Here is a 14006-nt window from a genome sequence, read left to right on the forward strand (position 1 = left end):
AAAGACTGCAAGAATGAGTATTTTACATTGTAAGCTGGGAGGGCTGAGTAGCCGTATTAGCCATACACTTACAGAACCCTCAGGTTCAGCATTGAGAACATGTTCCTTTGTTTCTAATTTACTTAATAGGGTAGGATTGGGAACTGCAGTCAGTAGAAATGAAGTTCAGAGGAGCAATTCATAACTTTCAAATAAAAACCTTGCTTTTGCCATGATCTTTAGAGTACTACAGGTTAGCAACAGAGAGACAGCAATTATGGATCAATACATTCTCTGCTAGGATTGATGCGCTTTTGCCAAACTCACGTTCCTTCTAGACAGAAGCAATTAACGCCCGAAGTATAGACCCTAAGGATCCTGAGGGCAAAAAAAGAATTATTTTAAATTAGCTCTGACATTTAATACAGGGAGGGGAATGAAGGAAATGCAGAACTGTAGACTGGAGATGAGAAGACATAGAGGAGCTCTCAATTACAACTAAAATTAGTGTGTGCACAGGAAGAAATTTATCGTTTGAGTTATTTCCACAAACTGTGAATCAAGAGATCCAAGTTTTAGTGTTCCTTTGGTGATTTAGTACACGTTTTCAAAAGAAATCCACCAAAACTCAGCAGCCTTTAGTCCAGATGCCCAAAGATCCATAGATACTGCAGTACCTAGAGCAGCAGTGACTGACTGCTAGGCATACTGCTGGGAACAGCCCCCAGCTTAAAACAAGCACCCAAGGAAGACTAAGTGCCTAAAGAGGGGCTCTGAATACATCAACTGAACAGGAAACCATCCGTCTTAGCTAGGAGTGAACTCCAAAGGAAACAGGCTTCATTCATCTAAACAGCTGCTCTGGCAAGCACCACTACTGTCCCACCTAGGCTGATGCATCTACTCTATGAATCATCTCCCAAAGTTGCCATCTGTCCATCTCTTCTGTCACTTTGTCTCAAGAAATGAGGAAGATTCAGTCATTTCTCATAGAGATCAGTGAGTCCATCTCTTATGAAATCGTTCTCTTGTTAGGGTCCTACCCTGGGCTGTGGGAGCCCAAAAATCAATTTTCTCCTCAGCCTGAGAGGACTCAAACTAGTACTTAGAAATCAGGCTACACTGTTGATGTATGAGGAGACATTAAGTCTATAGCCTTTATAAGTGGTATAAGCTCCAGGCTGGTAAATTAGGGGGCAGACGATGGGTTGCCTTCTTCCTTTCTTCCTCCTATATTTTATTCATTTTCAGGTCTAGAAGTTCTCAGAGATGCTTGCTTATCTACCAGATAAGATCAGTGGAGGAACTCTTAAAATTGTAAATTTCACTGGAGCTTAAGCATTAACTAGGGTGCTGAGCCGTACAACAGTGAGAGGGAGGAGTCTCTGTGGGGCTGTCCACAAGCATTATTTATTATTAAAGGACATAAAATAGAAGCAGACACTTAGAGAAAACTAATGAGCAAATCCTAGGCACACATAGACATTGAGCGTCTGTGGGATTAGATAGCAGCGCATCGGTTATTTGAGAATCAAAACTTTCGATTAGACATGTTATCTCTAGACTTCCTGATTGTGTAAGTAAAATGCATCCTGGTCTATTGGCCACTGTTTGATCTAACTGATGCTAGACAGGGCACCATCTTCTACATTACTTTGCTGCTGCCTGCTGACATTAGGACATCCCTAAGGGTTTAAGTGCTTTCAAGTGTTCAGCACATTTTGGTTGTATTGTCACAGCAACTGAGGCTAAGGAAAATTATTTTATTCTGTTTGTTTGGCTGTTTAAATTCAGGAACCTGAACGACAGTATATGCACATAGGAACCATGGTGGAGTTCGCATTTGCCTTGGTGGCAAAACTGGATGTCATAAACAAGCATTCATTCAATGACTTCAAGTTACGAGTAGGTAAGTATCACAGGATTTTTATGAGAATATCATGGAGGAGGGGGAGAATTCAGTATGAAGTATCAGCTGATTAAAGTGTTAGTAGGACTAACCAAAAGGGCCATGAAAGTAAATAGCACTATCTTTACCCTGTTTAAAGGCAGCCTATGTGGTATTGCCTGTGAACCATAGGTGCTGTTGTGGCAAGGAGTGTCTCAAGGCACGACTCAGAAAAGGGCAGTATTCCTCAGTAAATAATGGTTGAAAAATACATTCCCATTGCTCTGAATTGTTTTATGGTAACTCTATAATAATTATTCTGGAGGTTGTTAACCGCATAAATTTTTTAAGCTTCTCAGTACCAAAAGACACAAGAAGACTCTAGACAGGGCTTTACAAAACCGTGTAAATAATTTTGGAGGACAAGAGCTATAAGGGGTGGATTTTGAAATATTTTAGATGTACTAAACTCAAGCAAGCATACAAAAAATGCACCCTTTCCTTCCCAGTGTTAGACAAAGGAGGATATTTTTCTTCTTTGTTATTCTGTGGTTGTTGACACATAAGAGCATGACTAGTTGTTTATATTTCAGCTTCTAATTGCTTCTACTTGTGCATCATGGTATTTTAAAAAAGAAACAGGCAGCTGCAGTAAGCCATGGAAAGCATGATGAAATAAATTAATTCAGAGCTGGTCAAGAACCATATGTTCCAAAATGTTTATTTCCTGATAGCAGTACACAGCAGTTTTACAATGCAATGTGTAACTTGGAAAGTGTGAAATGAAAGCAGTAAATAAATATTGGAAACCCATAAATCCTGTAAACATGTCAGAAGTATTTGATTTCCAACAGTTATTCTCCTGTCTTGTCTTTTTCTTGCTGTGCCGCTTGCTTTTCCTTTCGGCTGCTCCTCTCACGTTTATTTCACAGTGCCACCCACTGGCAAAACCTGCTATCTTCTGATTTGAAATACTCATGTGTTCCTGAGAGCACTCCTTTGCTAGTATGTTTTATATTCCTTGCTAGAGTTAAAAAATGACAAAGCAAATCTGAGGTATGCTTCCTTCTCAAAGTGTTACAGAACTTGATAGGTTTAAAAAAAAAGTATAGAGATACTATATTTCTGTACAGAATAAAAGTTCTCTTCTTGCCATAGATGACACATGCCACATACTTGCAAGCATACTTGTATCAGCAGTGTCAGTACAGATAAAGAGCTGCTGAGTGTCAGGCCTAAATCCGCAAATTGATTAAAGCAATACTGACTCCTTTGAAGTGGGGATCATGAAGCAGATTTTCTAGGGGAAAAAAAAGATACCTACTTGTGATTTTTAAAGTGTTTGCTATAGGTTTCAGAGAAGTCAGAGTGCTTTGCTTCATGAAATGAGGAATGATTAAATCTACAAAGGGACACAGGCCTCAAACTGGCACTTTTGTCACCTTAATCCAATATAGGCACCACCGAGATCTTCACTTCCCATCTTAACTTCACTACTTCTTCACTTCCCACCACCACCTGACCATGAAAGCATCTGATATCCATAGCAATTAGAGCCACAGAAACATTTTAGCATCTACCTCTGACATAATCCCCGCTTTAAACCCAAACTGCCATTTGTAAAAGCCTTCCTTGGCCAGCATCTAACCCCCAATTGTTGCAACTCACTAGAGGTCTCAGCTTTCAACCTTCATTTTCTGTGAGTGCCTGAAATGCTAGTTGTGCCTTAGGAGGTACGCAGCCTGAATTTGTCAGGCAAGGGAGGGGAGCACCTAGATTATATTTCAGGTATTCCTCCCCTTCTGGTAGCTAAAGTGCTTGATTTATTAGACAAGCTTAGATATGCTTTTGCAGCAAGTTTTGCACAGGTACTGCTTTTTTTCAGAACAGAATAGAGGCTGATATGTTGTTTTCCATATAGCTTCACGGTTAGAACATTTATCTGTGTTGTAGGTGAACTTAATTTGGTTCCTGCTTTTGGCTGAGGCTGCTCAAGCATGGGGATCCCTGTTCCCTGGAGAATGCTATGAGCCCAGGCTGTAGGATACTTTGGAATGAGATATTCTCTGTTTGTCCTGCTGAACAGTATTTGCTGAACAATATTTGCCTTTTCATGGAATAATTAAATGTCACTTTGGATACAAGAGAAAGAGATGGATGGTATCACCCTCTGTTAGAGCATTCACCTGGACTGAGAGTACTCCCCTTTCAGCCTTGCCCCAACAAACATGTGTCATGCGAAGGAGATCCGCACTAGCAGGAATGACATAGAGCAGCACATCCCAGAATGCCTGAGTGGCCAAAACACATTCCTAAGAGATATGGGTAGAAGTCTCCTCGAAGGAGGAGGGATCTGAAGTTGGGTCACCAGCCCCTGAGGTATTACTCAAACCATCAGCAGTGGTGGTTCAGGAAGGAGGTAAAAAAAAAAAAAAGACACCTCCTGCCCATTGTATTTTGTAGGAAAGTTCCACTGCACTGCCCTAATTTCTGGACCATGGCAGAGCGTATACCACACACATCTCTTCCGTATTCCCTACTAGCTGGCTTGGGCTACTCAGCAGATGGCTGTTGTGGATTCCACTCAGGTCCCTAGTGCTTTCTACACGTTGGATGTCATGAAGCAGAAAGGCACACCCATGACTTGGGTGTTAATGCAGAGTGTTGCGAGGCCTAAGACCCTTTCTGCATTTAATCCCAAATGCTTAGACAAATATTTATGAGGTTCTATCTGGTATCCTTTAGGGTTTGCATATTTCCCCAATTTTCTAAATTTAACTGCTACAGTCACTTTTTCCAGGGTTTCCAAGTGGGCTTATAGTGTTGTTGCCAGCCCATGCTGCCATGTTACATATGATCCATACTAGATGAGCCAGCTTTGAGATGCCTTCCCATGCTACAATCACACTTTCATTTCGCTGCATAGATATATCCCTAGTGATGGTTTCTGTCAAGGAATTAATAGAAGTCAGTTATGATCCACTGATCTGGAGATAATTTTAGAAATCCAAACTACTCACTTGGCCAGGGTTTATTTCTCACTAGGTCTAACTTGGCTTTCCTGCTCATCGGTATGTATAGGTACAATTATAGTATATTTGATGCTGGTTAGCGATAGTGCTTTTGATTTTGCCTCCTGGTTTCCTTCCCTACTAGCAGAGTACAACTCACTCCCTTTACAAACATAACATAGGATACAAACTTACTGCAAGATAAAAAATGCCCAGAGTCTAATGAGGTTCTCATAGTCATACTATGTTGTTCTTCACTCTTACAGTGTGCATTTCAGCGCTAGCAATTTGTTACTCCTACTCCATGCGTAATCAAATTATTTGAATACATATATTTATATTGCAGTTATTTAGGACCATTCTATGAGCCCAGCCTTCAGACAAGGCTTCAACTCCTTCCAACTCATTCACATTAGTTTATTCTACATTTAAGACGCAAAGAATACTGTAAAAGTCATTTGATTTGGCCATCAACTAATGCAGAGAGGAGAAGTCCTTCTCACTACAAATAGAAATGAGAAGAAATTCTTCCATATCTGTTTTCCCAGAAGCTGCTGCTCTCCCACAGAGTGCTCCTCATGCTATCTAATAAAGGCAGTAGCAGGTTATTAGGATACTAATGGTTTAAAATATCAAATTTACTCAGGATGGGACAGAGCTGTAAAACTAAAATTAGATGAACTAACTTTTGGCATTTTTATGACTAACACCCTCCTGCTGTAAATGGTTGATAAAACAGTTGTGAATAGGCCATTGTTTGCTGTACTCACTATTCAGCACAGGCCAAATACCATGTTCATTGACTTGATATGTTACCAGATGCACTGTGTGTCCTTCTTTTTTAATGTTAAGTTCTGATGTTTTCCAGGTATCAACCATGGACCTGTAATAGCTGGAGTAATTGGAGCTCAAAAACCACAATATGATATCTGGGGCAATACAGTAAATGTGGCCAGCAGGATGGACAGCACTGGTGTCTTAGATAAAATACAGGTAAGTCTTGGGTTTGTGCTAGTATTGATCTTAATCCTTTGAGTTTGCTCCTTAAGAAACATCATATATTTGTACACTAAACAGGTCCGTGTTTTGGAGCTAAGGATGCCTACAGAAAAAAATTACCTACCAGCTGTATCTGTACATTTCAAAAGAATTAGACCTTGGGTAGGAAAGTAAAGAAATAAAAGAAAATTATAGGGAAAATGGGAGGAGAATCAAAACTTTGTCTTGACCCTACAGAGGAATACAGTGGAGGAAGTCATGGGTTGCCTAGAAATGCATCCCTAGATTAAGAGAGGATTTGAGGGAAATCACGTTTTCGTGAATTTCTAAACTTGTAAAATACTAGCTACCTTATCTCTGAAGGACATTCCTGATGTTGATTATTTTTAAATAAAGGAAATGACCATAACTGCTGTACATCAAGTTAAATCCATAAAGCAATCATGAAACTTCCCTTTTAATGAACCATGCTGATAAATAATCTTTATAGATTATTATCTGTATAGATCATAGATAGAACTGTACAGAAAAGACCTTCAATTTACTAACTTTCCAGTGATTCCATATTCAGGGATCACGTTTTAAGTATCTGCCTAGTATGCTGCCTAGCACTTTGGGATCCCAGCATGTGATTGAGCTCTAAATCTATGATTGAGACTATGCAAAACTAAATAATAGAAAAGTAGAGTTACCAACTGTTGGTCAAAACTGAAAACAGAAGGGATGTCAAAGCAATGACATCTACAAACAGTTGCTTGCTTCACAAAGAAACACAGACAGTCTGAGACAGCTGATGCTGTTGAACAACCTCTGTCCTAGCAGGCTTTCACCTAAAATGGCAGAACTGCCTAAAGTTTGGTTTACTGCCAGTTATGTGAGAAACTGGCAACAGCAGCTCTGACAGATGATGCTAATGTCTTACTATCACTTCATTCACACAGCCTTAGTATTTGCAAAAAGATGGGGAAGCTTGGGTCTACTGAAATGAAAAACAGCTCCTGAAGTTGAGAAAAATGCTATATGAGGAAAAGCATTGTCCCTAGTGCCATTTGTGTATCTACGAGCCCTCTGTTTGCAATCCTAGGTACGCAAACGGTTATACCCCTTTTGATACTTGATGTAAGCGATTAGAATGGGCATCCAGCAACAGACTATTTGGAAGCTCAGGTGCTCAAACCTCACTTGAGACCCTTAAAGGCCTTATAATCATTATAGCAAAACCCTTATAATTGCTCAGAACATATGTTCTTTTCACATTCTGGAAGAAGATTCTGCTTTGCTCTGTTATCAACACTGGTTGCATTACTGTATTGTTGCAGGTTACAGAGGAGACGAACAATGTCCTGCAAACACTGGGGTACATGAGCACTTGCAGAGGAATAATAAATGTAAAAGGAAAAGGAGAATTGAAGACATACTTTGTACATACTGAAATTACAAGATCCCTTTCACAAGGGAACGTGGCATCTTGAAGAATGCTTGTATGTGTCATCAATACCTTATTTTCAGGAAAGTATCACGCACTTTTTAACTACATTTTGGCCCTTAACATGCGTGCTATTTTCTGGTATGTGGCACTTATTTTAATATGGCTGCAGAATAGTCCCATGAGCCATCATTTTGCACCTTGATATTCCTATATTCAAGGACAGTTGCGATATACGCTATAGGACTGGAAGATTATACTGCAACTTGCACTGTTATTCAAAGACAAGAAAAGAAGGAATAGGAATTAAAAGGAGGTAACTCATCCTGAAAGGACTAAAAAGAGATGTTAGGGGAAAAAAGGCAATAAAGCTAGGGGTGCATACTATTTTCTGATGCATGGTGTTTTCTGGAAAATACAGTCGCTCCCCAATAGCATCTACTAATCTGGTATTAAAGTATACAGTATTTGTAAATAAGTTTACTCTGTCCACACATGATTTGGATGTGATCACCAGTTGCATCTCATAGCCGGGGACACGTTGGGTGGCTTGCTGGCATTCTTTCTGAAGAGAGAGCTAACAATGCTGGAATAGTTTTGTACAAACGTGTCAAATGTTTTGAAGCTATTGTCTTTTGTAAGGTTAATTCATTAAAAGTTTATATGTACTTTGCCTTACTGTTGCTGTCTCTTAGTTTTGCTTCCTTCCATGGCTTCTGTCGCTCTAAACCTGCGCGTCCTCTGCTGCTGCCGCTGCTGCTTTTTATTGAGCAGTTAGATGTTGAGGCAAGCTATGGCCAGCTATCTCAATAGCCTCAGTCACTAATATCTGCTAGACTTGCTATTGCCTTTCAGAAATTGAATCATCTCTATTGTCTTCAGTCTTGGGTGGCATCCTAGGCACTTTGCAGTCATTTACTCCCTAGGTGACACAGAAGACTTACCTCAAATCCATAAACACAAGCAAAGTGGCAGATACTGGAGACAGTAGCAGTGTTGCTACTTTGCAACGGGCCTGCAATGCTTGAACAGCAACTAGGAGAAGCTGTACAAGAGAAGAAATGTTTTGTTTGTTTTGCATTTTGACAACTTCTTTTGCCCTTGCATGCCTTTCACTTAACCTTTACGATGCCGGATTTCATGGGATATTTAAAATAGTCTTATTCATCAGGACATGAGTATGAGCAGAAGATACAAAAAATGCTATTTTGTGGATATTCGAGATCAATTTAAATCCTGTTGAATTGAGAAGTTTCACACTTGCAGAGTTTCATAGATGGGCCAGGTGAAAGACTGAAAAAGCAGGTAATTGTATTACCTATGCTTCTTTGAAGCATAGATAATAAAGATTAATTTTTGCTTTGCTATTATCAGTACTTGAATATTCTTTTAGTCATAGCCGCCTAACAGGACCAAAATTAATAAAATCCTCCTATTTAAAAAATAACACATAATTACAAGATTTTTTTCAGACTGATATCATATGAATATAGAAGTCAACTTATGCACTCTTAGCTCTGGCATGTTATTGAACTGTAAAAGGTTTTCAGATTTCTTATTCATTAAACATATATTTACATTTGTATTGCATTGGTGTCCTTTCAGAAGGAGTTCTCAAAATTGTGGGTCACAAATAAATGGCATCAGGCCACAGTCTCACTGAGTGTGGCACGGTTTACTCACAGCAGCCACCTGCCTGTGAGCAAATTGAAATGGCAGTAGGTTTCAAATGCCTACATTAGCAGTAAAACAGACAATCTGAATTTTGATCCCTTTAAGTTATTCTAAAAGCAAAATGCAAGTTATGTCCCACATAACACACTTGACTTTTCTTCTCACCCAGAGCTGGAGACTTTTGATCAGTAACTCTCAAGATGGGTGGTCAATCTAATAAAAACTCATTAAACATGTTGTTGCCTTTATTATTTCTTCCTTTTAATTAGTAAGTTAAGATAAATATTTTCCAATGGAATGAAAGACTTTCCAAATAGCTCACATGGCAGCAGAAACAATGTCCCAGACATTGCCTAAAACAAGCTATCACTTAGCTATGCTTAAGACTTGTCCTAAATCCCTCCTCTCCACTTACTACAAATCTGTCCTAGGAACAATTAAAAAAAATTATAAAATCTCTTAGACTTTGAACGTAATCTGGCCCTTAAAATCATTCTGGTATTATCACAGGTCAAAGCAATCATTTCTTACTGTGGATGAAAACCCTTTATGTAAAGTTGATTATATTATACTGTTGTATCTATGTGCAGCTTTCAGGTATAACCTGTACATTCAAGATTTTGCTTTTCATTTGTATTCCTCCACACTTTAGGCATCAGCAGCAAACCTTGTACCTAACTCGATAGCCTTGCTTCTATGATTTTTATAAAAGTTAAACAATATTATATTTCTGTAAGCCATGAAATGTTAAAACATTTGAATGGCCATGAACTGACTGGTCCAATGAAATATAAAGAAAGATATACATGTGCCCTCCAAAAGCATGTTGAAAATGCCCTTGTTCAGACCACTCATGTTTCACTGGTGTTCTTCTCTCATTTTGTAGTTGCGTTCAGATTCTTGCAGCCAAATCCTGTAAAGAACAAGAAAGCGGGCAAAAGGTGATTATACATGCGGTATGATGCCCAGACAAAGAAAGGTGCATACCCTCCTTTCTCCAGCCTTCAGTTACTGACTATAATTATTATCTTTCTAGTGCCGAGAAGCTATTTGTATCCAATAAATACTTCTTGTCTTCCAATGCATTTTACATCTACTGTTCATACTGTTTTATTTTTCCCCTGTCTGGTTTGACCCAGAGTTCTTGTATCCTCTTTCTTCCTCTCCCGCAGCAATTTCATCTGCCTCAATAACTGGATATAACTAAGACTGCGCACATATCAGTGTGTAACTTGAAAAACTTTATGATAACCATACAAACCAATATTTGAGATGCCATCACAGTAAGGCTCAAGTTCTACCACTTCCGTGTTGGTGCCATAGTTCATAGGTCACTAGCGAACCACAAAGAATGTGACTTCCAAAATACAATGCAAATGTATTTCACACTGCGAGGCAGCAGCCAGAAGATCAATATAAGAGTGATTCACTGTGGTCTGGGAAAATGAAATCCAAATGGGAACACCTGGGGAGCCTGCTGGATTTCTTTTTCAAAATCAATGCTTTGCTCCAATTTATGGAGGGCTACCAATGGACAGGAAGAAAGATTGGACCTGCAGATATTTTTGTAAACTACAAAAGTAGTTGGGATTACCTGTAAATTAATGCTATTTAGCTGCTGTTTCTAAAGAGAGACATTAGCATCATATTTATGCTGTGTGAAAAACATTTTTCATTCTCTTTATATTCCTTTATGATTCCTCTATTTTGTAAAATATCTACAGACCTTCCCTTTTTCCACTGAGGCACAGGTAGGAGTTCAACCTGCTCGTTTCTAAAGCGACAGCTGTGCACATCTGAAGGTCGAGCTGTTGAAAGTCTGTCCTATTTTGTTTTCAGAACCTCGTATCAGGACAAATAATTAGCTATGTTGTCAGGATGCTTTATATAGCAGCAGATTTACTGTTAAAAGCAATGATTACCTTGTCCTTTGAGATGGCATTTTCCTATTGGTTGTACTTCTGTATAAAGGTACTTTAATTTTTCATTTTCAGATAGCAGATTCTCCTTCACCTGACCTAGATACTACCCTTCAATACTTTTTACAAGTGGACCCCAAACAATTTTAAGGCTAGGGGTAGTTTTAGTTTTCCTTTCTTGTCTAAAATAGTGGCGTGACTCTGGGGAGGATACAAATGTAGAATGAGATATATGTGCCTTAAATAAAACATGTAATTAAGACAGCATTTTTGTTCCTTGAAGTACTTCAAATTCATGTGGATTTGTCAAAAGTGGTGTATAAATCAATTGTAGCTGGTTCACCCTAAAGTTTGCTACATATTAATTTTAAACATTTTCAAATTTAGGGGCAGGAATTATTGAGGTCAATTTAGTTTTTAGTATGTCAAGATGCAAGATAAGGATATTTTAATCCTCTTTACAACTATGAAGATATGAACCCCGTTATACTGTAGGATGCCACTGTTCAAAACAAAGATTCTGCCAAGAATTGTTTGAGATTTTTTGATGGAGTATTTTTCAAATATATGTGTAGCCATTGAGATGCTCTTCATGAAAATCTCAGGCAAAAATGCACATGAAGTATTTTGAAAGATTGACATTCCTGGACTAGAAATTTTAATGTTTGCATTCCAAAACAGTGTTACAAATAACAATTGTTATGAAAATAATGTCCACCTCATGTATAAAATTGTGTATTTCTCTACTTACCAAGAAGGTTATTGAACAGAATATTCATCTGACTTATTGAATTGGAATATCTATTCAGCAGGTTATCAGTCAGCATACAAATAATAATTGAAATTATATCAGTTAACCAGTTTTCATTTTATAATTGTTTTCAAATTATTAAAATAAAAATAATTATAATTATTTGAAAAGCATAATTCTCTAGTCAAGCAGTTGAAATTGTAGTCACAGGCCAACCAGGAAATATTTGCAATCTGCTGACCAAGGCTCAGTCATAGTAATTGTGTAGAGAATTACTTGAAACAACAGATACATTCAGGGAAAATTAAAAAATGTCCTGAGTAGCTCATGAACAAAAAAAAAAAACCCTGAAGATTGCAAAAGGTGTGGTGACTTCTGCAGGTGATGTACAGTTGTCTCTGTCTCCTTCAGAAAACCTCTGAAGAGCCTTCCAGTTTGAGACGGGAGGTCTGTCACTAATTCAGGGTCTGGAAGAAACAAGCACTTGTGAGAAATGGCTGGTTTGGACCAAAGCTATGGTAGCGGAAAAGGGACAGAGTTTTTGAGCCATTTTTGTCAGCCTCTTTTTCAAGGGCCATCAGATGCAGCATTTGTTGGCAAAGGCTGTCTCTCCTTCATGGATCAGCTGAGGGTCAGGAACGTACAGCAATCTGATACATGAGGTCAGGACAGCAAGGACAGGAGATGAATTGCAAAGCCTTGATTTGAGGCTAGCCATCTCAGCTTAAAGTGACACGAGTTTGAAACAGGTACATCAGCTTGTAGTAAAACAGCTACTGTGGTTTTTCTGCCTATCAATGACCTGTCCGATTATATGTTATCTGTCCTCTTGTGTCTATCCCATCTCCAGCCCCCTGTTGTTGCCTCCATCCCATTTCCCCCTCCCCCCTTGTTACCATTTGCTTCGCAAATTCCTTTTAGGAATTTTTTTGCAAAGTTGTTCCATAAGCCAGGTTGACATTTCAGAACATTTCAGAACAGTGACCCTGCCTTTGAAACACGTTTATAACTATAAAAGTACATATCAACATATTTGAAATTCAGGAACCTTAGCAGTGGAACCTGAGGAGTATATTGCTAATCCCTAAAATGGCAGGCAATTGAACTTAAGTCCTTAAGACACTGAATTCAAAGCAACTTTTAACACTTTGGTCTCTGAGCTCAGCTGTATTTGAATGCTTACTTTTGACCTTTAAATTGCTCCATCACCCTCTCACAACTGTTTACATGTTCATATTTACATTACTAAGGAAACAGACTGACCTCCAGTGCTACTCGATAACAGGAACATACACCTGACAGTAGCATAGTAGCAGCGTATGATCTAAGTCTGGTTGTTACTGAAACAAAAATCCCTGGGCATTCATATCCTGCTTCTGGGGAGTCTGCAAAAGGTGACCAGGAAGAAAAAGCCTTTGTAAGATTCAAATAATTCCAAAGGGATTTATACCTTTATTGGGAAGGAAAAATGAACTGAAACCCATCATTTTAATTTATTTCAGATGGGTAGTTTAGGACAAATCCGTAACAAGCATCCAGCAGTATTTTTGACAATCTGAATTGCATCCAGCTGGTGCAATTCAATTAATGCCATCTTGAATGTTAATCAAAATGAGCTACATGTGAACAGTAGAAGGAATGTTTCTCTGGAGAGAAACATTTCAGATCTGACTTCAGAGCTCTTGCCTAGCTTAGTTGGGATTTCTGGCAAACGGTTTCTTGTGGCTCTATTTATAGCTGCAGCTTCAGCTGAGCTGCTTTTTATAAATGGCCTTGCTATCTCTTGGTGGTCGGACTAAACTACAAAAAAGCACTTGCACAGTGGCATACATGTCTCTGCGTAGGAAGCTGATGTAAGGCAGCTGTTGGATTTTCAATTCCACTGCTCGCTTACACTGCGCTAATTTGGCTAATTTGCAGAAAGAAGAGGACTCTAATTGGTAGAAGGACGTTATTAGATAAGCAGATGGGAATTGTCACAAATGATTAAAAAAAACCACCCACCCAAGACTGTAGAGTATAAATACCTCCACACGGCACTTGAAAAGAAGCAAGAGGCTACATTATTCAGTGTGTTAGTGATGGGAGAGTAGCAGCTGTATAGAGGGATGGGACTTTTACATCAGTCGACCTGAATTATTGCATAGGTCCATGATGCCCAAAAGAATTGGTTGTGAAGATCTCTGGTACCCTGAATGTTGGGGCTTTTTTAAATGAATCTTGGATGTTCAGTAAAATAAGATGCCTGCAAGACTGCTGTTGTGAAATATACTAGTAGCAATAATGATAGTAATGCTGTACCTATGGCACATAGTTCTGCAACGGTGGTTGCAGAAAAGGAAGGTAAAACAAACCAAGC

At 38.8% G+C, this 14006-nt stretch overlaps 1 protein-coding gene across 1 annotated transcript in view; it reads left to right on the top strand.

The window, feature by feature from the left end:
• ADCY2 (adenylate cyclase 2) overlaps positions 1 to 7982 on the top strand; it is a 230160-nt gene extending 222178 nt beyond the window's left edge. Inside the window, exons 23-25 of the mRNA XM_075142429.1 lie at positions 1774 to 1888; positions 5747 to 5871; positions 7197 to 7982. Of these exons, the coding sequence (XP_074998530.1) occupies positions 1774 to 1888; positions 5747 to 5871; positions 7197 to 7349 (393 nt within the window). The 3' untranslated portion in view covers positions 7350 to 7982. The remainder of the gene's footprint in view (positions 1 to 1773; positions 1889 to 5746; positions 5872 to 7196) is intronic.
• Positions 7983 to 14006: the final 6024 nt, after the last annotated feature.

The sequence above is a fragment of the Calonectris borealis genome, chromosome 2, assembly GCF_964195595.1.
Source record: "Calonectris borealis chromosome 2, bCalBor7.hap1.2, whole genome shotgun sequence".
NCBI classification, from domain to species: domain Eukaryota; kingdom Metazoa; phylum Chordata; class Aves; order Procellariiformes; family Procellariidae; genus Calonectris; species Calonectris borealis.